Genomic DNA, 27850 nt, shown 5'->3' with positions numbered 1-27850 from the left:
TTAAAGCCCATCCAACGGTTCGAGCTTTGTTGATATGTTTTCTTACTTTCCGTCAATGTCCGTTGGTTGCCGACCTCCCGCTTAAAACGGATTGGACGCCGCCGACTAGTGAGAAACTAGTGATATACTCCGTCAAATCCATGGGGGGAACGGACGCCGCCGTGAGAGTGCGAGATCCACTCGGTCGATGAGCCGACGAGTTTTCATGTGGGTCGTCGGGGCTTGTTGACAACAGCGTGGTCGGCCATTTTGGGTCAGGGAAAATGGAGTGCGGCGTGTAGAGGGGAACGATACCAATATGGTACAAAGATCTTTTCGCCGCTTTGGTCAGTAGTCGAAGTCGGCGTGCGGGCTGACCGGCGAGGAGGCGGGGATGAAGAGCGGCTTGGGCGGAGCCTCCGGGTTCAGCGAGGCTCCCCTTCGGACATCCCGGCGGGCGGCGTCGTAGCGCGCCAAGTAGCCCGGCGGCAGGAGGGGGAAGTGGCCCTCGCTTACGCCCGAGTTCAGGTGGGCCAAAGCGTGCTGGGAGACCGCCGAGCGTTGGCTGAAGCTGTGGTGGCGAGGGAGCGCCGCCGCCGAACCACCGCCCCCTAAGTAGGGCCTTTGGGACGAGGAGTGGCGGCGCTCCGAGGCGGGCGGCGCCGGGTCCGGCGGGACGTCCATGCGGCGTGTCAGGCTGTCGCGGGGCAGCGTGGACGAGCTGTAGTACGGCGCCGACTCCGTCTCCGGGACGTGGGGGCGGACCCGGGCCGGGTAGCCCCCGCGTCGCCCGCTCCTCGCGGCGCTCCCGGCGCCCTCGTGGATGTGTTTGAGCAGCTCGTCCAGGGAGGTGACCTCCATGACCTCGCCGCGGGCGTAGCCGGGACGCTCCCCGCACGAGGCCCCGTACGAGGGCAGGAGGTGCGCCGAGGCCGAGGCCGGGCGCGAGGCGTTGTTGCAGTTGTGGTTCTTCTCCCACTGCTGGCGGAAGGCCCTCATGCTCTTGATGGGCAGCTCGGGGGTGGAGTCCGGCGTGGGCAGGCCCGACAGCTCCGAGGACGAGCGCAGGTGGTGGTGGTGGGGCAGGACCAGTTCCCCCACCGACACGCCGCGGTGGGCGTTGGCGCGGCAGGCCTCCTTGGAGAAGGGCGAGCTGTAGATCTTGGGCGACGACGGCGTCTCGGGCCGCTCCTCCTTGCCCTCCAGGAGGCCGTTGAGCTTGGCCAGGCTGCGCAGGGAGAGGGCGTGCGGGATCTGGACCTCGGGGTCCTTGGGGAGCTTGCGGGACGCCTTGCGCCCGCCGCGGTTGCAGTAGCACGACACCAGGAAGCCCGACAGGAAGGCGCCCAGCACGAAGGCCACCAGCACGCAGGCGATCAGGAGGGTGTAGTGGACGCTGTGGTTGCTCTTGTCTGCCTCTGGAGGGCGCCGGACGCCTGGAAACAACAAAATGGGAAAACAAAGTCAATTCGCATGCCATACATTGCAATTGTACGTCCTTGGCGGCCATCTTTAAACAGTGGAACGAACACATTTATGTGGCTAAACGGCGAAAGAAAAAAAATAAGCCAATGTACGCAATCAAAATAAGAGGGCGGAGTGCAAAGCAACACCCTTCCATTGGCTGCCGCCCTCCCACTTCAAATGGATTGGACATCTACTCGAGAGAAACTAGCAGAAGCATAAAAATACTTGATCTCGTCAAGGCGACGACATTCCTATTAATAACTGACTTCGCATACATGCTAGTTGTGTAATTAAGCTAACCAAGGGAACGCCATCTCGTTTTATTCCAGTCAACAATTCGTATGGAAAGAAATGGGTCCATTTATTGCATCCTTTGTGTCCAATGTTCCAATTCTTTCTTATTAAGAGCCATGGATCACAATTTGGCGCAAATAGCTTTTAGTCTGCCATCGACGCGCCAACATTTTATCACATTGTCCGCCAGATTGCATCTTTTATCAATTATTGGACAAGGAAGCAATTTCATGCCCGCTTTTTTTTCCCAGTTAAATGGTTTACTGCACTCCGATGGAGCAAATGGACGACGGAGTTTATTTTTAATACATTGAAATTCTCTCTGCATGGAACTAGAAATCAACTCTGTTCATCCATTTCAACCAGAAGCATTACAAAGACTTTCTACAGAAAACTGGGTGGCTAAATTTGTAGTAAATGTACGCGCAAATAGTAGTACAGACGCTCCCCTACTTACGAACATACGACTTACGAACAACGGTACATACGAACATGTCTGCAAATTGCGTTTATGTCGAAAAATGTTCATAAGTTCCATTTTGTATTTTTTTCCCGAGTAGTGCTTCTTTCCGCCGTTTTTTTCAGTACAAACCAATGTGTGTTACTCATACAAGCCTTAAACATACAAATGCACTTATATAAACCTTCAATATACTTCTATAGTCCTTAAACACAAATTATAATACAAAATATAGCACTGAATCAACTTACAAACAAATTCAACTTATGAACAATCGCTCGGAACCAATTGCGTTCGTAAGTAGGGGAGCGTCTGTACACAAAATTACCAGAACACACCTGTACTTGTACCTAATACACGTACTTGTACACGCAAATACACGTCCTTGTCAAACTTGGGGAAAAAACAAAGCAATTTCCATCCCATTTGATTACGAAAGCCGTCCTTGATTTTCTGGCCAATCAAAATTCAGGATCAATGAACGGCGAGCCATCCTCGTCATCAAGACTGATTGGCGCTTGATTGCGGTCAACTCGGAAGCTCTTGACCCTCCACAACGCGAGCATAAATAAGAGCTCCGACGCCGAGTCTAAAAAAACCAATCTAAAATCCTTCTCATTTAAACCCCGCCTCCCTGGCGGCAGCTCCCCAAAATACGCGCCATCGCCACAGCGTACGTTTTAAACGACCTTGCTTGACGCGGCCGACCATCTGGCTCGTCACGCCGCCTCGCGACGCGTTAGCCTCATTAGCATAGACGCAGGCGACACGTTTGAACCCCGACGACGGAATGTAAAGCGCGCTAACGACCCCGACGAGGAGACGGCGATGATGATGATGACTCATCATTAACAACATCACGCTCGCCAATCAATAATTAATATGCTTTCCGGCGCAACTTTCATCCTTTTTTAAAGGCGAGAATTAACCTTGTCATCCGCGGGGGAGAAAATTCACTCCCAGGATAACAAAGCGTTTCGGTACAGTCGACGCTGATGGACCAGTTACCGTATTTTCTCGCATATAAGCCGTATTTGTAACTCTAAAAAATGATGACTGAATCAAGGGTACGGCTTATATGCGCACACGACGTGTATACCTCGGGTTGGTTCACGGGCCACTTTAACGTCAACTTGATTTCACGCGGGCCGGACCATTTTAGATATAATATTTTAGATTTTGTTTTTATAAATGGATTAAAAGCCCTGAATATTCCGTATTTTATAGATGTAAAACAATGTTTATTTTCGCTTTTAAAAAAATATATTTTTAGATTTTACAAAATGATTTTTGAACTAAAAACAGAAAAAATGGATTAAAAAATTACAATTATTGATTTAAAAGGGGGAAAATCAGGATATTTAATATACATTTATGCTCTTCATTTTAATTTGGCTGGACCATTTTAGATATAATACTTAGCTTTTTTTATTTTTATAAATGATTAAAAGAACTGGATTAAAAGCCCTGAATATTCCGTTTTTTATAGATCTAAAACAATGTTTATTTTAGCTTTTTTTAAATATATTTTTAGATTTTACAAAATGATTTTTGAACTAAAAAACACAGAAAAAATGGATTAATAAATGACAATGATTGATTTTAAAGGGGGAAATCAGGAAATTTAATATACATCTATACTATTCATTTTAGTTTGATCCTAAAACAGAAAGTCGGCACTTATCATTTACTTTAACGGGCCACACAAAATGATGCAGCGGGCCAGATTTGGCCCCCGGGCCGCCACTTTGACACCTGTGCTATACTATTTTACCAGTAGTTGTCGGCAAAGTAACATTTACTATTTGTTGGTTATTTTCTGTTTAGCAGTAAGAAAACAACCATGACTGGATGAATTAATTCCTAATAATCTGCTTTTGATTCATACAGTATCTCAGAAATATGATTTTTCTTAAGATTTTCCCTTCAAAGTAACACATTTGTACTCCCTATTAAAACCATGAATATGGACGTAAAAATTGGAAATCGGGGGTGGCTTATACGCGAGAAATTGCAAAATTCAACGATTTTTTAGGCAATTTTACGGCTTATATGCGAGTAAATACAGCAATAAAAGTCAAAAATAGTATTTGAAAAATCCCCTTTTTTTTTACCTCAATTCCAACGCCCTGAAAATGATCAGACCCCAATTTTTGATTCCAAAAATCTCTGATTGAAACTAGTTATTCACACATTTTGCTGCTCCATAAATCCTAATATGCGGCGAATAACCAAAACAATAGAAGAAAAAGTGGGGGAGGGGAGGGGCAAGTTGTGATTGGCAGGCGGCCGCTTGAGACAACGTTTTGAAGACGCACGCAAGGATCTCAGCATCTCGCCGGGGTGCCGTGGGAGGACAAACTCCAATCACTGGAAATGAAAATAGACAGAGCGCGCGTCTCTCTTTGCTTTCCATCAAAAACGGAAGAAAAAAAAAAGCGTCTGGCGGCGGAGATTCCCCGACTAAAAATGTCCTTGAGAAGACGGCCAATAACATGCAAGTAGGGATGTCTGATTTCCTAAAAAATATTTAGTCAATTCGTTTCTGAAGGATCGACGCCTCGGCCGCCATTTTTGGCGATAGACGTCGAATCCGTTTTTCCCGTCGGCGCCGTCAAAGACGAGAACGACGTCGTCCGAAGCGGCGCTTCAAGATGGATTGGAGGCGGGCGGCCGGGGACTTTTGATCAAGTATAAAAGAGAGTGGAGTAATTAGCCGGAGCTCAAGAGGGCGTGTAATTGCTCCTTAATGACTTCACCCTGACGACGGCGCAATTGCCTCGCAACACGCGGGAGCTTTTCCTATTTTTCCACATTTCGTCCTTTGGCTAACGTTGCATTCGTGTCAAAAACGGCGAAAGAGAATTCACCAATCGAAACCTAGCTTAGCGCTAGATGCGAAACAAACAACAATGTTGGTTAAAATGGCGGTCAGAGCTCAAGATTTTCCACGTAGCTTAGCGCTAAAATACAACGGCTTAGTGAGGGGCGACGAAAAGCAAAAAGGGATTAACGTGGCTAGTATTCCAAAAATGTACGTCTATATTTTTCAACTTATTGGCTTGGATTGACAAAGGTCCTAAAATCGTCGGCTCGTTTGCTGCTATCCGACTCATTTTTTCTTTAAAATTTCCAAATAAAGGATCAAACCCTGCCAAATAGCAAAAGATTGGACGTCAGCTGAAGTGAAACTCACCGTAAGCCGTGTCCAGCGGTGTGTTGTGCTGGCGAGTGGTCGCCGGGACATCTAAAAAGGACAGAGAAAAGATGTTGTTATTCCCCAGGGGGCCCTGAACTAACCCTAAGCCAAAGTGACGACAATATTAACAGCATTTCCAGCCTTTTAAATGCAAATATTCTCTCTATAGCTCTATTATATTTTTTAATTAATTCAGTATTTGGAGAAAGGGAGGCTTCTTTTTGTGCCAAAACTGATAAATACAAAACCAATATTTGCTATTGAGAGGAATGGACAATTTAGAGGTGAATGAATCAAACAAGTTTGTCGCAGAATGATGACATCATCGGGTCCAATGACAGAGGCTAAACACGATTTTATGGCATTATTTCAATAGTTTTATTTCTGTGTGGATATTCTTTTGAAATAATCCCTAACAAGATTTAATAAGCGTGTGTGAGTTGGATTTTGAGTAATATTACCATATTAAAATGTTTTTTCTCGCTTATTTTAAGGCAGAAAAAAAAATAGCTGACTCACCGTGACAGCCATCCGAATGCAGAGAAGCCACATTCTCCACTTCCTGTTCGAAAGCGCCTCTGATTGGACAAAAAAAAAACATAGCTGTTAGCGAATAGGAAGTAATCAATCATCGTGAAAAACATTTTTGTCATGTTTTCATTTTGTATGAAAAACAAAAACAAAATTGTCTGACAATTACATTGCCACAATCAATTCGATTGAATGCTTTTATTGTCATTTAACAAGTAATGAGATTTGCACAAATAAATAATCAATTAAAAAAGGGGCGGGGCATTCAAGATTTTTGATCTTTGAATCATTAAAAAGGAAAAAATGAAAACATTCTTCCTGTATTTATTTATTTTTTAATTTGAGAAAATATTTAGGGATAAAAAAAGAACTATACTATTTTTGACATTTTATTTATTTTCTGAAATAGGGGAAAACATTAAATGCTTCATTTATCATATTTTTTTGCTTTTCATTTAAACAAGGACATACAATGAATTTATAGCAAAAATAAAATTGGAAAACAGGGATGCATTTATTTTTAGATTTTTAAAATCTGATTTAAAATGCTACTGAAAAATTAGATTTTGTTAAAATGAATAAATTTTTTTCTTTTTTTTAGATTTTTAAAATCTGATTTAAAATGCAACTGAAAAGTGAGATCTTGTTAAAATGAATGACATTTTTATTTCTATAAAAAGGAAAATTTTTCTCTCCAATACTTGACTATAAACTTGAATTTTAGCACAACAGTCGGCACACGTATACACATTTACTTTGGCGGGGTACTTTCATTTTGACTACCTGCTGTGGTTTAGTGCCGCAAAATAGAAGAGAAAAAATTCCCCAAAGTTCCTGGACCAAACTTTTCTCTTTCTTATTTTGTATTTTTTTGGGGTATTTTTGTGAAGAGGAAGAGCGCACGAAGAACAACGCCAGCGGTTGTCGTCACGCTCGCGACTTGAAAGGACGGAAGAGAATTTTTAGCGGCGCCGTGACATCTTAGTCACAAAAAGAAAAAGTACAAGTCGCACAAAAGATCTTTTTCGGGAGCTCGGCTCCACAATCTCCCAAGATTTGCCACCTGCCGTTCACCAAATGTGACGCAACCGCCGTCGTGCCGTCGTGCGGGCGCCTCGCCTTGAAAGGCTCGACGTTCGATGCCAGCCTTAACAATTAAAATTTGATAGTGGTACCTCTAAATACGAAATTAATGGAATCCCATATTAATTCAAATCCAATTTTTCAGATAAGTTGCACCAGTTAAACAATGCAAGTTGATTATGAACAAAAATAAAAAATGTACAAAGGTACCTCTACTTACGAAATGAACACTTTGTATCTTGGATCTTTCGTAAATGGAGCAGTATTTTAGATGTGAATTGTCCAATTAATTAAAAAAAAAAACAAAAAAAAACTTTAAGATGATTAAAGTGTCCCCATTTTGTGTGAAAGATGTGAAAAAGGTAGAAAATAATAAGAAAATGATTTCTGAATGTATTAAAATGATGAAAAACATTTCCTATTTGTGTTGTTGTTGTTGGGAGACAGCCAATGGCAGGCCAGGGAGTGCAGGTATAGTGTCAAGCAGGACGCAATGCTACTGTGACAATTTCAAAATAAAATAACGGATTATGGCAATGTATTGACGTTTTGGGGGGATTTGGTCACTCATATATTGGCACACCATTAAAGATGATTAAAGTGTCCCCATTTTGTGTGAAAGATGATGAAAAAGGTGAAAAAGGTAGAAAATAATAAGAAAATGATTTCTGAATGTATTAAAATGATGAAAAACATTTCCTATTTGTGTTGTTGTTGTTGGGAGACAGCCAATGGCAGGCCAGGGAGTGCAGGTATAGCGTCAAGCAGGACGCAATGGCGTCGGTATTAGCGGCGGAAAGAAGCACTACTCGGAAAAAAATACAAAATCGAACTTACCAACATTTTTCGACATAAATGCAATTTGCAGACATGTTTGTATGTACCGTTGTTCGTAAGTCAAATGTTCGTAAGTAGGGGAGCGTCTGTATAGGCTTTTGTAACCTGAATTGTTTCGTATGTAGAGGCATTTGTAAGTAGAGGTACCAAGCTCCATTGGACTATCTTTTTTTAAAACTGTATTTACGAGAACTCCAGCTTGACGTTAGCGTTGAAGAAAGCCACTTACTTTAATCCCGGCGTGACGGCGACGCACTTCCCAGACTTCAACCACACGCAGTACGGGTCGCGAGAGGACAGGCAGTGTCTGCAATACCCACAAAAAAAAAATTCAGCTTTTGTTTTGGGCACGGAATATTCCGTAAAGGGGAACACTGACGTTTTGCAGCGGGCGTAGTCGCGGCAGCGGCTGAGGGGCACGCGGACCACGCAGCCCGAGAAGGCCACGAAGAGCGCGTGGTGGTCCCGGTCCAGTTCTAGGCCCAAAACCTCCCGTTGCTCCCCCCTCACGTTGCACCTGAAAGGAAGGAAGGAAAGATTCCGTCATTTTCTCAGAATTCGTCATTTTCAAGCATTGGTCCAGATTTCTGAAGATTGTTTGGAATTGGATGTGCCAGGATCGAACCCACGACCCCAGGACTGCGAGGCCGACGTGCTAACCGCTACCTCAAACCGTTAGTTGGAGCTAAAAATAAATAAATAAAGAAGAGGGAGTGCGCTTACTTACTTGTCGGGGTTGTAAACGCTGATGTCTTCGAGAAGGGTGGCGCCGAGCGTGCGGTTGTCGGCGTCGGCCAGAACCTTGAGGACGCGCCCGTCTTCCGAACCCAGGAAGAGCACGGTGAAGTTGCGGTCGGGGCCCGCCGACGTGTCCGCCGCGATCTGAGTCAACCTGAACCTGGCGGAAAAAAAACCACTTTAAGACTTTGCGGTTTGTTTGTGGCTGGCATGGCTAGCGGCGTGGCTACCTGCTAGCCGTCCTGGTGAAGAGCGGACGGTTGTTGGCGGCCGGCACGGCCTCGTCCATCAGCGGGTAAGACTTGATAAAGGTCAGCGTGTCGTCAGGGAAGGCGGCCGACGAGCGGAAGTCGGTCGCCGAGCCCTCGCCGGCGCAGCAGCCGGGCCTGTGGCGGCAAAACCGGGATGAGGACGCGGCGGGCTAACGCTAACGTCGACAGAGCTGCCAAGATTTGGTCATGGGCAAAGAAAATTTTTCACATTTTGGCATCGAACGGTGATGCGTACAAAAAAGGATTACTTTTCAAATAGTTTTCTTTTTGTAATAGTTAATTTTTGCAAAGAATGAAAAAAAAATGAAATCAACGATGACTACTGTTTGGTTTTAGCTAACACATTTTGACGCGCTTGTCGAAAAGGAAGTGAGCCAGCACGTGACTTGACTTTCAAAACAAAGGAACCTTTTGAGGAAGTGAGCAAGCACGCGACTTGACTTTCAAAGTAAAGGAACTTTTTGTGGAAGTGAGCCGTACGCAACTTGACTTTCAAAATAAAGGAACTTTTTGAGGAAGTAAGCCGGCACGCGACTTGACTTTCAAAATAAAGGAACTTTTTGAGGAAGTGAGCCGGCACGCGACTTGACTTTCAAAATAAAGGAACTTTTTGAGGAAGTGAGCCGGCACGCGACTTGACTTTCAAAATAAAGGAACTTTTTGAGGAAGTGAGCCGGCACGCGACTTGACTTTCAAAATAAAGGAACTTTTTGAGGAAGTGAGCCGGCACGGGACTTGGCTTTCAAAATAAAGGAACTTTTTGACAACGTGCCAAACGTTGCCTTTTGAAATGAATCGTCACGGCGAGTTAAAATGGCGAGCCAATTTTTTTTTTTTGTCAATTACCATAGTTTTAATACAAAATGCATACAGTAATCCCTCAATTATCGCGATTTTTTTCACCATTAGTACTATTATTATTTTTTTGAAAATCCACACTGGAAGTTATAATAGGGGTGACCTTACTTCACAATTTTTCGATGATCGCGGCCAAGTCTGGTCTACATGAACCGTGATATTCGAGGGATTACTGTATTCAGTAGTTAAAACGGGTGCAGGAAACCAAGGAAGATTGTTGCTATTTGGCAGCTCTGGGCCGAAAAAGGAGGGAAGGAAGGAAGTGGTCACCTGGGCTCGGGCACCTGTTCGTCGGGGACGGGCGTCCACGCCGCCTCGCTGTTCTTCTGCTCCTTGAATTTGCCGCCAAAGGCCTTCTCCACGTCGTCCATGTAGAAGGCGCACACGGCCGAGCCGCTAATGCTAAGGGAGACAGACACTCGGATTGGGATGGGGCCATCAAGGGAATCAAAACAGGGGGTGGGGCTAAAGGGGCTAAAGGTAGGCACGCGCCCGTGACACATTTGGGCATGTGACGAAGTCCGAGGCACCTGATAGGCTGAGTAGATTAAGCAGGAAGTAGGAAAATGTACTGTACTGTATGCTAATGTGTTTTGGCTAACCTCATTCAATGGATCGTACCAATTGTGTGAAAATGACGAGGGGATTTTTGAGGGCGGCTCACCTGTTAGCTTGCGTGGTGAACACGCCCAAGACGGCGGGACGCCGGTTGATCTGCAGCACGTTGGTGAGCGAGCGCAGGACGTCGAAGTAGAAGAAGGAGTCGCCCGGGACGGAGCAGTTGAGGCGGGCCTTCAGGAAGGACGTCCAATAGCGCTCCAGCACCCTGGGCGAACCGCCGTTGTCGTTCTTGCACACGCGGCCCACCCGCGAGAAAACCACCTGCGGGCGACAAAAACAAACAACAAATTTACCCTCAGAGGAAAAAAAAAAAATCATAATTATTCGCTTTCTATATATTTTTAATTTGGAATTTAAAACTTTTATTTTAAATCGTTAAACGGGCATATTTTGGGGGGGGAAAATGATGGAAAAATATAAAATTTAAGTCCCTGCAACATTCATCATAAAAATGCGGTATGAGATAATACTAAATAAATACTCAATATTTTTCCCCTTTTTTAATTTAAGAACAAAGCGATATCAATGAAAATCAAGCAAAATGCAATCATTTTATTTTCTTAAAATGAGCCATTATTTGTTTTCTTAAATTTAAAAAAATATGTAAATAATAATTTTATTATTTTCTTTATTTCTTCCAAAATAAATATTAAAAAACGACATTAAATGAAGGGAAAACTTACTTTAAAATGACTTTCTTTTATATGTTATATGTGATGACTTTTGTTTTCATTTAAAGGAAAAAAAATGGATGAATGAATGATTTTGGCCGGTTTCAACAGGTTAGAGCACATGTGTCAAAGTGTCGGCCCGGGGGCCAAATCTGGCCCGCCACATCATTTTGTGTGGCCCGGGAAAGTCAAACATGAGTGCCAACTTTCTGTTTTAGGATCAAATTCAAATGAAGAGTATAGATGTATATTCAATTTCCTGATTTCCCCCTTTTAAATCAATCATTGTCATTTTTTAATCCATTTTTTCAGTATTGAGCATTTATTTAGTTCTAAAATAATTTTGTAAAATCTAAAAATATATTTAAAAAAAGCACAAAAAGATTGTTTTAGATCTATAAAAAATGGAATATTCAGGGATTTTAATCCAGTTCTTGTAATCCATTTGTCAAAAAAAAAATGGTCCGGCCCACATGAAATCAAGTTGACATTAAAGCGCCCCGCGAACCAACCCGAGTCTGACACCCCTGGGTTGGACACTTATCGGTGTCAATGGCGGCCATTACCTTTCCCAGCGAGGTGTACTCCACGGCGATCTCTCGGAAGAAAAAGTAGACAAAGTTGCCGTACTCGATGGCGTGCAGGAAGTGAGGTTCTGGGGGGTGCGAAGGAGAGGGAGTTAAGGATGGGGTGGGCGTGGCCAAGCGGCCAGTGACTGGCTCCTCCTCCTTCGGGCGCCTACCTCGCAGCCACTTGGAGTCGTATTTGACCGTCCGGAGCACGGGGCGACTTTCGCCCAGGCTGCGGTAGATGACGGCGTCGCTGGCCAGGAAGTCCGTCATGGTGGCCGAGTAGAAGTCGCCCCCTATAGGACAAAGATAAATAAATTTCAAAAATGGCTTCACTCACACCATTTCTTTTTCCTTTACAGTTGGAGTTGGCAAAGATGCAAAAACAATTATTGGGAAATGCTAAACATAAAATTAAGTGGAATAAAAAAATATATTTTTTGAAATTTAAATTTAATTAAAAAAATATTTGTGCTGTTAGACCCCAAATCCAAATTTTATGTTTTAATTATTTTTATTTGAACTGATTTTGATACATTTACCGATTTATTTATATAAAAATGTAAAATAAAAATGTCAATTCAAAAAAAATATCAATTCAATAATTCTAAAAACTAATAATGAATCAACCAAATTTTAGTTTTTAATTTTTTTAAATTACAAAAATAACTATAGAGGAGGCATGTTTTAGTTCTTTAATTCTATCTATATTATTTTATTTATTTATTTATAAAATATTTCATAAAAATTAGGAAAATAAAACGCAAAACAATCATGAATACATATAATTCTAATTAGAAAACATGTAAAATGACTATTATTAATTTTAAAAAATGTTCAGTTATAACTGAACTCAAGTTGGATTACACGGCACACGTAAAAGTCAAAAATGGGTTACAAAATGGACGACTTTCAGCCCTGGTAGAACTGGCATTTGCCGCCATCTAGCGAACAAACAGGTATTACATCTATAACGACCACTGAGGGAGATATTTCAGCGGCACAGGGCACATTTTCACATCCTTTTTTTTATTTTAAGACATTAACAAATCATTTCCTTCTAATTTTCTCTCATTTTTGAGTGTTTTCGCACATCTTTCATACAAAATTGGGACTTTTTAACCCATTTTAAAGGGTTTACTTGGTAGCTGTGTGAGGACCGTGGAACCAATTTGAGAATTTACATATAAAGTACACCTCCACTTACGAAATTTTCAAGTTACGAAAAAAGTCTTGGAACCAATTAATTTCGTAAGTAGAGGTACGACTGTATAGAAAGACAGATAGATCGATGTATACGTGGGTAGATAAGATAGAATGAGTGATGTGAGAACCTGCAAAAAGTCCCACGTTGGACTGATGCGACTCAAAGGGACAGCGAGCCTGACCCACCACCTCCTCGCCGTCCTGCTCCAAAGTGGACATCTGGGGATGCAAAAATCACCCGCATTTCAAAACTTGAACATGGCTCCGCCCCCTCGCGGGTGCTTTCATTTCCCGCTCCACCCCACGCTACGCTACCTTGTAGTTGCGGCAGGTGGGGTTGAAGGCGTTGGTTCCGCACGCAAACAGCGTCTCGTCGTCACGCGCCACCAAAACTTTGACGTAGTTGTAACACTCGTCCTGTTCGCCACACGGGAAATTAGCCAACGGCGGCGTGGCGGCGGCGGCGAGCGCGCGGGATCGGACGCTTACGCTGTTCTTCCCGCGCACCGTGCACTTGTCCACGTCTTTGGTCTTCCACGTCAGCTTCTGCAAAGGCAAAAGTTCAAAAATTGAAGTCCAATCAGGTTCGATAGACGAGTTCGGGACGATCCGGGATTGGATTGGATTGGATTGGATTGGCGGGTGGCGACCGGTCTTACCTGCTGCGGGACGATGCGGTCCGACGAGGCCGCCATGTTGATGGCGAACACGTGATCCCTGGAATGGGAGATGCTAAGTGTTAGCTTAGCATAGAAAACAGTAGATGGCTAATTGAACGTTTTGATGGAGGACTGATTTTGAGCGCTCAATTTTTAATTGCCATTGACGGCGCAGGACGTCCTTGGAAAAAAATTCTATTTCATGTTTTAATAGTAATTTTGATAGTAAATCAATTTCAAGGAATATATTTGATTTTTGTTTACATCAACACGGCATTACAAATGAAAGGAAAACAAGCAATATCTAGTTTTGTTTCATTTAGATTTTTCAACATTTTTGGGATTAGAAAACCAAAAGAAAAACTATTTCATTTTTGTATTCATGATCTTTTCTTTATTTTATTTATTATTTTCAGTTTTAAAATATTGTTTTTTTAAATAAGTTTGTTTCAATGGTGCCAAAATTGTCCGTATATCCATATATATATATTATATTTAAAGATCATTTTGTTACCTTAAACTCGTTATCTGCCATAGCAAATCATAAAAAAATTAAAACCTTTTTTTAATTCATTCCGATTTTCAGAAATTGATTTCCGCTAAATTTTGTATTAAAAAATTGCATTTTTTTAATTAACAAAAGTGTCAAAATAGTTTGTATTGCCATCTTTTTTGCATTATATATATGGATCATTTTGTTAACTCAATTATTTTAAAAAACGTATTTATTTTTTACTGGATACTCTGAAATTGACGCGATCCGGCCCGATTTCCGATGAGGGGGACGTCCCTAACGCGACGTATGGCGTAGCATTTGGCGTAGTATTTGGCGTAGTAGCGACCTGGCGGCGACGTAGAGCACGTGGTTGATCCTCAGCATCCTCTGGAAATCCAGGCCCAATCGTTCCGTGTCGTTGTCCTCCGTCAAGCCTTGGAAGCTGGGGAACGAGTAGGAAGCTGCGGACAAACAAACAAAGCTTTTGCACTCCGGCACCACCAAACATACGCTCATAATTAAACAAAAAGAAATGGGAAAACAGCGTCCCGGGGGGGGTGCCGGAGCCTCCCAGTCGTCCCATGTGGCCCGCAAAATGTGAGCTTTTTCTTTTGTTGCTAAAACTCAAGTAACATGCAGTTCGAGTAGCCAAAAGAAATCGGACAATATTTGCTCTAGTTTTCTTTTCTTTTTTTAATAACAAACAACTTTGAAATTGGGACATTTGCGTCCACATTTCCCGCCTAGGACTGAAAAATGAGGAAGGACGCAAAAGGCTTCCTAGCCCAGACAATTGAAGCAAAGCCAACGCTTTTCCCGACTTCAAACGCTCCTGTCCAATGGAAGCCGTGCCCCGCGTGGCACCGACACCCCCCAGCCCGCCGTCTTTTCCTAATCCCTCCCGAGTCCTTTGCCTGAACCCGGCGATGCCGATGCCGATGCCGACCGATCAAAGAGACCCGAAAAAATGTCACCATTCGGCCTGCCTGGCTTCTGCAACGTCATCCTGATCCTGTTGGGAATTTTTGGGGAATTCTCCTTCTCCGACGCTGCTTTCCGAGGGTTTGCACGGCGCCAAATTTCTTTTACGCAGACTTTAGGTGGCCCAAAAAAGGTTATGCAGTGGTACCTCGACATACGATCTTAATCCGTTCCGGGACTGAGATGGTATGTCGAGCTTTTCGTCACTCGAGCGAACGTTTCCCATTGAAATGAACTAAAAACTAATGAATTGGTTCCAACCCTCTGAAAAAAAAACACCAAAAACAGGATATTGGATTGGAAAAAACGTTTGATTTCTTCTAATTTGCCATCTATTAACAAAGTAACACAGAACTAGTGGTTTAATAGTAATAAAATGTGTTTAATAGAACTAAAATTAGACGCATTTCGCGGAGGGTACAGAGAGGGACATACGTGGGGGGGGGACTTTCTATGGCAACGCACTCGTAACCGAACAAATAAATTTAAATTAACTTGGATTAAGATATACAGACACACTCAAACATACGTTTAATGTAACTTTACACAAAACTGAATTCTAATTTTGTTGTAATCTTTTGTAACCTTCGTTCTAGCCGGGTTGGCGGTTTGCCACGCCTCCACCCACCCTCACGTTCGCTATCGAAGGGTTGTTTGCTGTTGTACTATTGCCTTCAAAATATTCCCAAAATGATGCACAAAAATGTCCTCACAATAGGATAACGCACAACCACTTGCCAACGACAAGTAGTGTATATACTCCTCTCGTATTAGCAAACAAGCTTTTTGCACGGCAACGCGCTCGTAACATAACATAAACAAATTGAAATGAACTTGGATTACAATGCAGACACACTCAAAAACTATTTTCATCTCACTTTACACTAAACTTAATTCCAATTTTGTTAGAAATTTTGATATCTTTCTTCTCCCGGGTTGGCTCTATTAGCCCCGCCTCCACCCTAACTTTCAGAGGCAACCTATCGAGGCTTGTTTGCTCGTATATCAAAATTTGTCTCATATCTCAAAATTAATATTTGCTAAAAAAAATTACTCGTATCTCAAATTGCTCATATGTCGAGGTATTACCGTATATATAAAAACATATAATCTGGCGAAGGCTTTTATTTTTTATTTATTTTTCCCCAAGCAGAAGGGAAAAAGATTGACGGCGTCCGTATCTTCCGTAACGGCGTCACCCGCCGGACCCCGGCCTGACAAATGGCTCTCATTACGTCGGCCAGCCGGCGCCACTTCCGCTAATGGCCGCCCCCCCATTAGCGTGCCCAGACACCCCCCCCTCCTCCTTCCGTCCATCACGGCGCGTCTCTAAAAGGCGGCGAGACGGCTCCGGCCACCGAGCATCTCCGCCGATGATGGCGCGGGTTCAACGACTCCGTTCATATCTGCGGGTGAGCGCCGCCGGAAATGGGAAATTGCGCTTCGGCGCTCAAGTGGCGAGTCCAACGTCTTGGTCACGTGATTGGCGGGATATGTTGGATCGGAATTTTACAACATTAAAAACGTCCTCAATTGAATTGGATTCATTTTTGTGTGTTTAGATATATTATAGACTGGAAAGGTGGCGGCCATTTTGCTTAGGTTTAGGTTGACAAACCATGGCATCTCCAAATATCGCACATATCTTTTTTAATATCAGTAACGGTGCACTCTGCTTTTAATATGTTTCAATGATGACAGCCGCAGATCAAAATAAAATTGATTTGCAACCACATTATTGCCATATTTCCCCCAAAACAAGCGAGTTGACAGAACCGTGGTTTTTCTTTCCACATGACAGCGATGCTCTCCACGGTCGTTATTCGTTCCGGCGCAAATGGAATTTTCCACGACGGCGCGAGACGGGACGATTAGCCGTCACTCCTCCCACCGCACACCCACACAAATAGATTAGCATCTGATTTGATAGCCGCCGCCGCGTGTTCATTTACCACTCGGGGTTAGCAAAGAGTACCATTGTGTCTTTTAACCACGCCCACAGATTACCCACGTGCGGTTTGCGCTTTCGCCCTGGCGGGGTCAAACGTAGAGGTCACGCCATGTGGGATTTTTAAAAGCCCGTGCCGGGGAAAAATAAAATAATTGCTAAACCCGCGTTTTTTGAAAGCACGTCGCTTAAAATGGTGGGCGTTGATACAATAGTCCAATAAATAAGCGTATTACTCACTTTCTCGTCCGACCACGTTGAGAGGCTCCAGGTCCTGAGGGAAGGGGGCGGTGCCGCCTCCACCGGGGGGCGCCACCGAGGCGGCGGCGGTGGCGGCGCCCAGTAGCAGCGCCAGGGGGAGGGGCAAAAGGGCTAGCGCCGGCGTCCGCCTCATGCTGGCCCCGAAAGTGAGCGCTCAGCAGGAAGGCATGACCCCCATCCGACCTGCAGCAAAAAAAAAATGGCGGTTGACCTTTTGTGACCCTGAAATCGGCTTTGGAACACCCGTGACCCGCATTTCTATTTCTAGGTGGTCTAACGGCGCCATAAAGAACGGTTAAGGAATACGACGGCGGTATTCGTCATTGGGTAATGACAACGTGCCGGGTTAGCAGATTTTTTTAATTGATTTGAACGCTTTTATTTTCATTATACGAGTGTAATCGGATTTTAAGCTTCACCACAAAGTGCACAAATGAACAGAAAACAGTCAAATGTATAATAAATAAATAATAGATAAATCAGTAATAAATAATAACAAAATAAATTTAAAAAAAAACAAATAATACAATTAAAAATGGCAAAATAAATATGTGATAAAATTAATTAGTAATACATGAATAAAAAATATAAAAACAATAAAAAAATTAAATAATGAAGTCAACTTGGTTTGTTTGCATTCATGATAACTCAAGAACGAATAAAGGGATTTGCCCTAAACTTGTTTGTCATTTAAAAGGGTAAAAAACTGCCTTTGATTATCGTAAACGTCCAATTTTTTTGGAACAAGGATGGCTGGCATTGAGGGTTTTTTTGCCATTCCGCCCACAAAAAAATCTCCTAACTGAAGATGAAGCCACACCCACATTTTAGAGAGCATGCTATCCATTGCCATTCTATTTTCTTGTCATTCTGTCAACACGTGCTAGCTAGCTAACTAGCTAGCGTAGGACTCTGAAGCGATACATAACTACTGTACTACCGTATGTATACATGTACATAGATATATATACATATATACATATATATACATAGATATATATATACATATATACATATATATACATAGATATATATACATATATACATATATATACATAGATATATATATATACATATATATACATATATATATATATATATATATATATATATATATATATATATATATATATATATATATATATATATATATATATACATATATACATATATATACATATACAGACGCTCCCCTACTTACGAACATTCAACTTACGAACAACGGTACATACGAACATGTCTGCAAATTGCGTTTAAGTCCAAAAATGTTCGCAAGTCCAATTTTGTATTTCGCGTCTTTTTCGGAGTAGTACTTCTTTCCGCCGCTAATACCGACGCCTGGCGCTGTGAGAGCTCAGCTCACCCAGCATCTACCTTCCGCATTGCAACGAAGAAGAAGTGCGTGAATGTATCTCCAGTGTGCAAAGAACCTTTTTCATTTGTATCATTAAATATCTCATGCATCCAATATTGAATATGGTTGGTAAAAAGCTAAAGGCTTCTATTGAGGGAGTTGGAAGGAAGAGGCAAGCCATTTCATTTGAAACGAGTGGCAATAATAACGAAGCTTGATGCGCGTCAGAAAGTGGTGAGCGTTGCACATTCAGTACCATTTCTAAACAGAAAGATCGAGCAGCAGGACCCAAATATTGAACGTTGCACAAAGTTTGCAAATCAATTGAATGATGCCATACAGTGCTACTGCATCATTTATGATGAAAAAAAGAAGAAAACTGTGCAATCGTCATTAGGTCGCTTCTTTTGGCCAGTTTCTAATACATAAATCTATCTCTCTCTCTATACAGTACTGTACATATTCTCTCCATTTTATTAAATGTTTTTTTCAGTACAAACCAATGTGTGTTACTTATACAAGACTTAACATACAAATGCACTTATATAAACCTTCAATATACTTATATAGGCCTTAAACATAAATTATAATACAAAATATAGCACTAAATCAACTTACAAACAAATTCAACTTATGAACAATCGCTCGGAACCAATTGCGTTCGTAAGTTGAGGAGTGTCTGTATACATATATATACATATATACATACATACATATACATACATACATATACATACATATACATATATATATATATATATATATATATATATATATATATATACACACACATACTTCAGCAACACGCTTATTTAATTATATATTTATTCATATATTTATTTATTAACTTACTTATGACCTATTTATTTAGGTCTAAAATGTCTTTTTCTGTGTCTGTATTCTCACCCTCTTGCTACTGTGACAACAAAATTTCCCGAATACGGCCTGAATAAAGTTATCCAATAATCAATTGTGATGTCACAACTAAAATGAAAAAGTGGGCGTTTCCCAATGCCTTGTTCTCGGTGGAATAACAATGAAATTAATTCTCAACATGAAAAATGACATTTCAATTTTTTTCTGTCCACGCCCACCATTTCAAAACAGCCCCAAAATAAACCACCCACCCCCGATGGTCTTATTTTCCCCGATTTTTCCAGGCCAAACATCCAATAGCGGACTGCGCCATCCAAAAATCCCTGACTTTTAACGACAAGTCCCATATTAAATGTCCGCTTAACGAGCGTGGCTTTTCACGAGCCTCTCTGCGGCTAATTAGTCACGTTAGGCGGATGTTTTACCGCTCTTCCTCCGAGGAACTTTAGCTTTAGCGTTAGCGCCGAGCCTTCCTTCCGTCGGATGCGGATCTCGCCGGGGGGAAGCGCCCCCTCGAGGGCAAACCAAACGGTGCCCCCCCCTTTTTTTCCATCCCCTTTGAAAACAGATGACGACGACACGCGTGCACCCGCGTTTCTTTTTAAAAGTGCAGGCTGCCAGCTAAAAAGAGGGAGTTTTTGGCACCCGCGCGCCGTGTAACACCTGAAATGTTTTCATTTTTTTCTTTCCCCAATGCGTGAAAGCATAATCCGGTTTTGTCGGGGGGGGGATTTTGCCCGCCATTGCGGAACCGCCTTCTCTTGCATTCATCCAAAATCAATATGCGGGTAATTGCTTAATCTGTGTGGATTTCGATGGGGTTCGGGAGACGAGTGTTCGCCAACCCTGCTCTAAATTGTCTTTAGGTATGCGTGTGATTGGTTGTTTGTCTCCTAGTGCTCTGGGATTGGCTGGCAACCAATTCAGGGTGCCCATAGTTTGGCTGGGATAGGCTCCAGCACCCCCCCGCGACCCTTGTGAGGATAAGCACTTCAGAAAATGAATGAAGGAATTAATTTATTTCGACTTGGGCCGGTCACGATAACACATTTTAATGGGCAATATATTGTCTAATAGATCATTTCCGATATAAAATATTGTCAAAAAATGAAAAATAATAAACAAATTAAACCCCAAAAGTGACAGTATAATAGTAATAATAATAATCCCACCCATTCAAATGCAATATATGGTCATTAAATGAAAAACAACCCATATTGAAATCATTTCCATATATATATCCATATGTATATAGTTTCATTAATATGTACTGTCCCTTTAATTAATGAATGAATTAAAAAATATATCTTAAAAAACATCTAGTTAGTATACTTATTCACTAAACGTGGTGCCAAAATCCATATTAGGAGCATCCCAAAAAAATTGATTCTATTCCGCGAAAAGAGAAAACTTTGATGCGACGTCCAAAAGATGGCGTCTGTCGGCCATTTTGGAGAATGTTAATGTGGCTCTAGTCCACGGAAATACCCACGGGGCTCTTTTTGTTTAACGGAGCGGAAATTATTAGCCAATACGTCTTCAAATGGCTTTTACGCGGGCAGGTGAGCGGCTCGAAGAGCGCCGCCACCGCCGCCCGCCCTTTTGGGCGCCGCGGGAGAGTCGGCAGGTGTCGATACGCAACGGCCGCCTTCAAAGTGCCGTAATTGGAGCCCGAGTGCGAGCGTGACACCCTCGGCGGATTTGCGCTCCCAATTATTGACGGCGCTGGCGCTTTGCCGCGCCGACGGCCCGTCCAAATCTAATTAGCAAACTTTGCTCCCGCCGCGGGAGCAAAGTTGAAGCTAACGGGCGCGCACAATGAAGAGTCTGTCCCATCCGCCCGCCGCCGTCATGGGTTGTTTTCGGCGCGAGCTTGTTTTCCCCGCCGTTCGCTTTGTTGCCCTTTTTGCTCAGGCAGGCGCGGGGAAACACGAGTTAGCCTTTAGCTCGGCGGCGCCGGGAGCGAACGGCGATGCTAACGTCAAAGGGAAACAATAACTAGTCGCGGAAAAGTTTACTTTAGCGGTGGGGAAGAGATTTTAACCCCTGTTTTCTTGACTAAATACAACAAAAATATATATTCTGTCATTTTCTGACAAGGGTCGCGGGGGGTGCTAGAGCTTACCCCAGCTAAATACTCAGCGGGCAGCCAATCGCAGGGCAAGGAGACAAGACAAATCACGCATACCTAGTGACAATTTAGCCTAATATTAGCCTAGCATGCATGTTTTTGAGATGTGGGAGGAAAGCGGAGTACCCGGAGAAAACCCACGCAAGCCCGGGGAGAACAAGCAAATTGCACACAGGAGGACAGACATGGGAACCAAACCCAGGACCCCAGAACTGGGCCAACCACTCGTCCACCTGGTCGCCGAAAAAAAAAATATAAAAAGAAAACAGTTGCTGTTTTTTCCTTTGTTCTTTAAAATTAAATCCCTAAACTTTCAATTAAATAAAATGGACCTGTTTTTTATTCTTTTTTTAAAATGATACAATTCTAAGTTTCAAGATAATAATGAAAAACAAATAAATAAAGTATACAATGATAAAAGTATGGCGGCCCGGTGGAAGAGTGATTAGCTCATCTGCCTCGCAGTTTTGAGATCGAGGGTTGTCATGCATGTTTTTGGGATGTGGGAGGAAATCAGAGCACCCGGAGAAAAGCCACGCCAGCCCAGGTAGAACACGCAAACTCCCCCCTACAGTGATGATCCACCTGGGATCGAACCCTCGACCCCAGAACTGTGAGGCGGGTGTGCTAACCACTTTGAACATAAAGCTCCCATTTAAAAACAAAAACATAAATTGTTTCTAATTTGACGACATTTGAAAAATGAAGCATAGAAAGTCAAAATGGACGACGGCGTTAAGCACCGGACGCCATCCATCACGTCCGTCGACTGGCCCCGCCCCAAAAATAAAAAATCTCGGGACAGCGAACGGACGACGCCCCCCTCACTCAATCTTCTTGGCCCGTTAATTATTCAGTTTGAGCGTCTCTCATCCAATCCGCCCCGAGCTTGGACTTTAAAATATTCCGGGCGTCGCCCGTTGACCGGCCAGGGCGTAAAGCCCCGCCCCCGACCACCAAAGGCATGATAAATAATTCAGTCATCTGGCGAAAAGCGCCACCTGATCTTCCCCGTCGCCGCCACGCCGACGAAACCAAGTTTGTGGAATTGGGGCGACTCCATTTTGCATGGTTGTCGCGCCGGCGCGGTTGCCACGGCGACGCCCCCGACGCCGCCAGCGTGAAATAATTTGACAAAGTGCTTCTCCTCCAGCGAGCATTTCTAGCCGGAAAGACGAGTAGACGCTAAGAGCGCTATTTGGCGGGAAAGAGTCCTCGTTAAGATAACGGCGGTGGCGCCGCTCCCCCGCTTCCATTAAACACTCGCTCATTGTCGGAGGGCCTCGCCCAAGCTTCCAATTACGCTTTGACTCCACGCCGCCCGAGGGAAGGAAGCGTCCGACGAGGACCCTCGGCGCCGGCTGACCTTCCCCGCCGCCGCCGCGACATCAGACGAGGAAGGACGGCGTCCCGCCGACCGCCCGTCTTCAAAGCGGTCGCGGCTTTAATGAAGTCCGAAAATGAAAGGCGGCGGAAGACGGACTACGCCGAAGGGCCGCCGCGTGCGTCCTCATCAAGTCGGTCCGCTAACGGCGGCGGCGGCTAACGAGCATCTGTGGCACGCTAACGAGTTGGCGGCGGGAGACGACGGTCGTTATCCGTCTTGTGCGGCGAAAACAATGATGGCTTTTGTCGTTATCCCGACGAATCGAATCAATGGCGTCGGAATTCGAGGCCTGGCGGGAAACTCTTAGTTTGAAAGCGGAAAAAAATAAATACAGTCATACCTCTACTTACAAATGCCTCTAGGTACCAAAGTTTCAGGTTACACATTTTTTAATATGCAAACGAGTGACTAGAGATACGAAATCTTTCAAAAAGTAGATATTTCAGTGGCGTAAGGCACATTTTCATATGCTTTATTTATTTTAGGACATTAATAAATCATTTCCTTTTCATTTTCTCTCATTTTCATCACATCTTTTGTACAAAATCGGGATTATTTGGCCAATTTTAAAGGGTTTAGATCACATGTGTCAAAGTGGCGGCCCGGGGGCCAAGTCTGGCCCGCCGCATCATTTTGTGTGGCCCGGGAAAATAAATCATGAGTGCCGACTTTCTGTTTTAGGATCCAATTAAAATGAAGAGTATAGATGTTTATTACATTTCCTGATTTTCCCCCTTTTAAATCTATAATTGTCATTTTTTAATCAATTTTTTCAGTTTTTAGTTCAAATATCATTTTGTAAAATCTTAAAAATATATTTAAAAAGCTCAGGCAAACATTGTTTTAGATCTATAAAAACTGTATATTCAGGGCTTTTAATCCAGTTCTTTTAATCCATTTATAAAAAAAAAAACCTAAATATTCTATCTAAAATGGTCCGGCCCACGTGAAATCGAGTTGACATTAAAGCGGCCCGCGAACCACCCCGAGTCTGACACCCTTGGTTTAGATGGTCATTGTGTCAGGATGGTGGAACCAATAAGAGAATTTACATATAACATACACCTCTACTTACGAATTTTTCAGGTTACGAAAAAAGTCTTGGAAGCAATTAATTTCTTAAGTAGAGCTACGACTGTAGTCAACCAAAAGTTGGCCGGGACCGACTCCGGCACCCCGACGGCCCGTGTCAGATTGATCGATTCGCGGCGACGGCGGCGGCCCGGGTCGATGAGAAGTCGGCGACAAGAGCAAAAGTGGGGCACGCGCACCGACTGGCGACATCCCATAATAGTCTGGCTGCTTGCATCATGGCGACCGACGTCTGACTCAATTCTTTCCTTTCTTTCTTTGGGCAAAGTTTCGCAAACGGCGCCCTGCTTTCGTCTCTCTTGTTTACGTGCCGTTTGTTTTTGGCAGGAAGGAAATGGCGGCACGGCGTGTCAAAGCCCCGCCCCCCCAGGGAATGACAAACCCGCCCCCCCACAACTCCACGTCTATTCATCTAGCGGGTTACATTCACGATGCATTTAGATGTGTGAAATATGGCGTGAAAAAAAACGCACGTACTACGCGTGTACAAAAATAGATTTTTTTTGCATAAATTGCCAATGATCGGGTAGACAAGTGGTTAGCGTGTCGGCCGCGCCCGTTCTGAGGTCGAGGGTTCAATCCCAGGCGGGGCCTCGCTAGCGTGAGATTGTGTTAATTTTTGTCATTTCTTAAATGAAATTAAATTAATTGATGTTTTAAAAATAATAGAAATAAATTTAGAAATATTCTAAAAATTATTGAAGTAAATTTAGTAATATTTTAAAAATAATTGAAGTAAATTTAGTAATATTTTAAAAATAATTGAAATAAATTTAGTAATATTTTAAAAATAATTGAAATACATTTAGTAATATTTTATACATTTGGTAATATTTTAAAAATAATTGAAATACATTTAGTAATATTTTATAAATTTAGTAATATTTTATAAATTTAGTAATATTTTAGACATTTAGTAATATTTTAGACATGTAGTAATATTTTAAAAATAATTGAAATAAATTAAGTAATATTTTAAAAACAATTGAAATATATTTAGTAATATTTTATACATTTAGTAATATTTTAAAAATAATTGAAATAAATTACGTAATATTTAAAAAATAATTGAAATATATTTAGTAATATTTTATACATTTAGTAATATTTTAAAAATAATTGAAATAAATTAAGTAATATTTTAAAATTAATTGAAATCAATTTAGTAATATTTTATAAATTTAGTAATATTTAAAAAATAATTGAAATCAATTTAGTAATATTTTAAAAATAATTGAAATAAATTTAGTAGTATTTTAAAAAATAATTGAAATTAATTTAGTAATACTCTAGAAATAATTTAAAGTAATGATTTAAAAAAAATCATGAAATTTTCATTTTTTTTAAATATTTGAAATTAATTAAATATTTTTTTAAAAAGTCATTAAAATTAATGTTATTATCATTAATTAAAAACATAATAATTAAAGGCTCATGTAATATATTTTTTTTAATAATTCAAATTCATTTAAAAATCCTGATTTAACTGATTTTCTTCGAAAACAACAACACGGAAATGGTTCGTCTTTTTGCCCCCTTGGAACCGTCTGCAAAATGAATGACAGGAAAAGTTTGATAAGATTAAATGTTATTCATCCCATACTTAGTAAATTCTAACAGGGTTGCCGTGGGATTTCTCCGGGTCCTCCCGCATCCCCAAAACATGCATGCTAGGCTAATTGTAGGCTAAATTGTCCCGAGCTTTGAGTGATTTGTAAGCACCCAATCTATTGGAGGGTTGATGAGGACATCAAGGTGTGGACGAATGGACGGATTGGAGGGGGAGGGGCTTAACCCCGCGTCCCCCCCCTAGCCCTGGCCTTGGACTTGGCCGCCGGCGTCGCTCCGCCGGAGGCAAAAATGTGAAAAGAGCAACGGCGGGCGCTTCCCGAGCCTAATCAATAATCAATTTTCCAGCTGGCCGGGAAAACAAATTCCCCTTTTTCGCCTTTTGACGGAGAAGACGACAAATCCCCGACAAGAGAAGGCCGAGCCCACCCACCCGTCCACCCGTCCACCCATCCATCATTGCCTTCCATCGATGTCGTTTTCCTCGCCATGGCTTTAAGAGATCTTCATTTTTTCGCCGCCGGGCGCCCGATCAAATTAGATTGGACGTCTGTGGCCGTCAATCGTCGACGTCCATACGTACACAATAAAAGTAACGGGAAAAGGGCGGGCTCAATTCGAGACGACTTATTATTGTATTGCCCGAGTATAAGACGACCCCCGCGCTGCGATTGGTCGACGGCCCGGAAAGGTTGAAAAGGCAACTTACGGTCGGTCGGCTTCTGCCCGGCGCGTCGACGGCGGGGGGAGGTCGCTCGCTGACGATTGTCTTGGGTTCTGAAATAAAGAGGAGGAGCCGGAAGTGAGGTTGAGGGAGGAGCTTGGCAAGTCTTTTCGCCCAATTCAACAAAAACATTAAAAGCCATGTAAACAGAGTTGTTAGCCCCCCAAAATGACCTTTTAAAACAATAATGTACGACTTATAGTCTAAAGCAAGGGTGTCAGACTCAAGTTGGTTCGCAGGCCGCGTTAACGTCAACTTGATTTCACGTGGGCTGGACCATTTTAGATATAATATTTAGATTTTTGTTTTTTAAATGGATTAAATGAACTGGATTAAAGGCCCTGAATATTCCGTTTTTTATAGATCTAAAGCAATGTTTATTTGAGCTTTTTTAAATATATATTTTTAGATTTTACAATATGATTTTTGAACAAAACACAGAAAAAATGGATTAAAAAAATGACAATGATTGATTTAAAAGGGGGAAAATCAGGAAATGTAATATACATCTATAATCTTCATTTGAATTTGATCCTAAAACAGAAAGTCGGCACTCATCATTGACTTTCCCGGGCCACACCAAATGATGCGGCGGGCCAGATTTGGCCCCCGGGCCGCCCCTTTGACACCTGTGGTCTGGAAAATACCGTCAAATCAAACACGCTGAATATGTATTTTTTTTGCAATATAAAGGAAAATATTAGAAAAACACGAGGCGATCCAAGACGTCTGGTTTCGCGACAAAGGCCTCCACGAAAATGAGATCAAAATAGCCACGCAAACAAACAAACAAACGCAAAATTGCGTCAAAACAAAAGAAAAAAAAATCGAACCATCAAAGTAAACGCTTAAGAGGAAACAAGATGGCGTCTGATACGGCGCCCACGCACGCAGATGTCTTTCGGGCGAGCATACGGCGCCGCCCACGCTGGCGACGGCCGCCGAGGCCCAAAGGCGGCGGTGACGCCAGGTGAAAATTTAAATTAAAAATACACAATAGAGAAAGAGAAATATTAATAATGATGTGCACAGACCTAATTATTTGTTTAAATACAAAAAATTAAAAAATAAATAAAAACATAAAAACGCAAAATATTATCCTGATTTTTCAAGAAAATTAAGAAAAAAAACTGTAAAAAAAAAAAAAAAACGAGCAAATTTAAGCAGCCAATTTAGTCATTTAAATGACACTGGACAAATATGCATTTTATTTTTTTTCTCCTACATTGGGATGCCCAAAAAGCAGTGAGCCAAAATTTAGTCCCCCGTTAATGTCCTAAAATCAACCAGAACTGATCAAAAATATAGAGGAAGTTACTTAAAATCAAACAAAAATGCCTTAAAAATCAAACAGAAGTGATCCAAAATATACAGGCAGTGACTTCAAATCAAACAAAAGTGACTTAACGTCACCGGAATTGACCTGAAAATGTCCAAAAATACACCCAGGAAGTCGTCATTGCCCAAAAATCACGCAGAAGTGATCCAAAATGTCCATGAAGTTCCTTAAAAGTGCCTTAACATCAATAGAAATGACCTGAAAATGTCCTAAAATCAACAGGAAATGACCCAAAATCTACAGGAAGG

At 42.2% G+C, this 27850-nt stretch overlaps 1 protein-coding gene across 1 annotated transcript; it reads right to left on the bottom strand.

Annotated features, from left to right (window-relative positions):
- Nucleotides 1-184: 184 nt before the first annotated feature.
- Nucleotides 185-26319, bottom strand: sema6cb (semaphorin 6Cb). Its single transcript, XM_077597864.1, has 18 exons — nucleotides 26249-26319; nucleotides 17110-17313; nucleotides 14287-14401; nucleotides 13445-13502; nucleotides 13275-13331; nucleotides 13101-13202; nucleotides 12914-13004; nucleotides 11753-11875; nucleotides 11577-11665; nucleotides 10383-10600; nucleotides 9989-10120; nucleotides 8819-8974; nucleotides 8578-8748; nucleotides 8230-8367; nucleotides 8080-8157; nucleotides 5919-5977; nucleotides 5397-5447; nucleotides 185-1415 (listed from the first exon to the last, which is right to left on the bottom strand). The coding sequence occupies exons 2-18, from the start codon at nucleotides 17261-17263 to the stop codon at nucleotides 328-330; spliced, it is 2880 nt and encodes a 959-aa protein (XP_077453990.1). The 5' UTR covers nucleotides 17264-17313; nucleotides 26249-26319; the 3' UTR covers nucleotides 185-327.
- Nucleotides 26320-27850: the final 1531 nt, after the last annotated feature.

The sequence above is a fragment of the Stigmatopora argus genome, chromosome 4 (assembly GCF_051989625.1).
Source record: "Stigmatopora argus isolate UIUO_Sarg chromosome 4, RoL_Sarg_1.0, whole genome shotgun sequence".
In the NCBI taxonomy this organism is placed as follows: domain Eukaryota; kingdom Metazoa; phylum Chordata; class Actinopteri; order Syngnathiformes; family Syngnathidae; genus Stigmatopora; species Stigmatopora argus.
The sequence above is the reverse complement of the archived record's forward strand: the minus strand, read 5'-3'. Positions and strand labels throughout refer to the sequence as shown.

Bases quoted from the DNA above. Each gene is read 5' to 3' on its own strand.
- sema6cb (XM_077597864.1), bottom strand. From the start codon at position 17,263: ATGAGGCGGACGCCGGCGCTAGCCCTTTTGCCCCTCCCCCTGGCGCTG. The intron at 13,203-13,274 runs GTAAGCGTCCGA...TGTGGCGAACAG, and splicing joins CGGTGCGCGGGAAGAACAGC to GACGAGTGTTACAACTACGT. The intron at 8,975-9,988 runs GTGACCACTTCC...TTGCCGCCACAG, and splicing joins GAACAGGTGCCCGAGCCCAG to GCCCGGCTGCTGCGCCGGCG.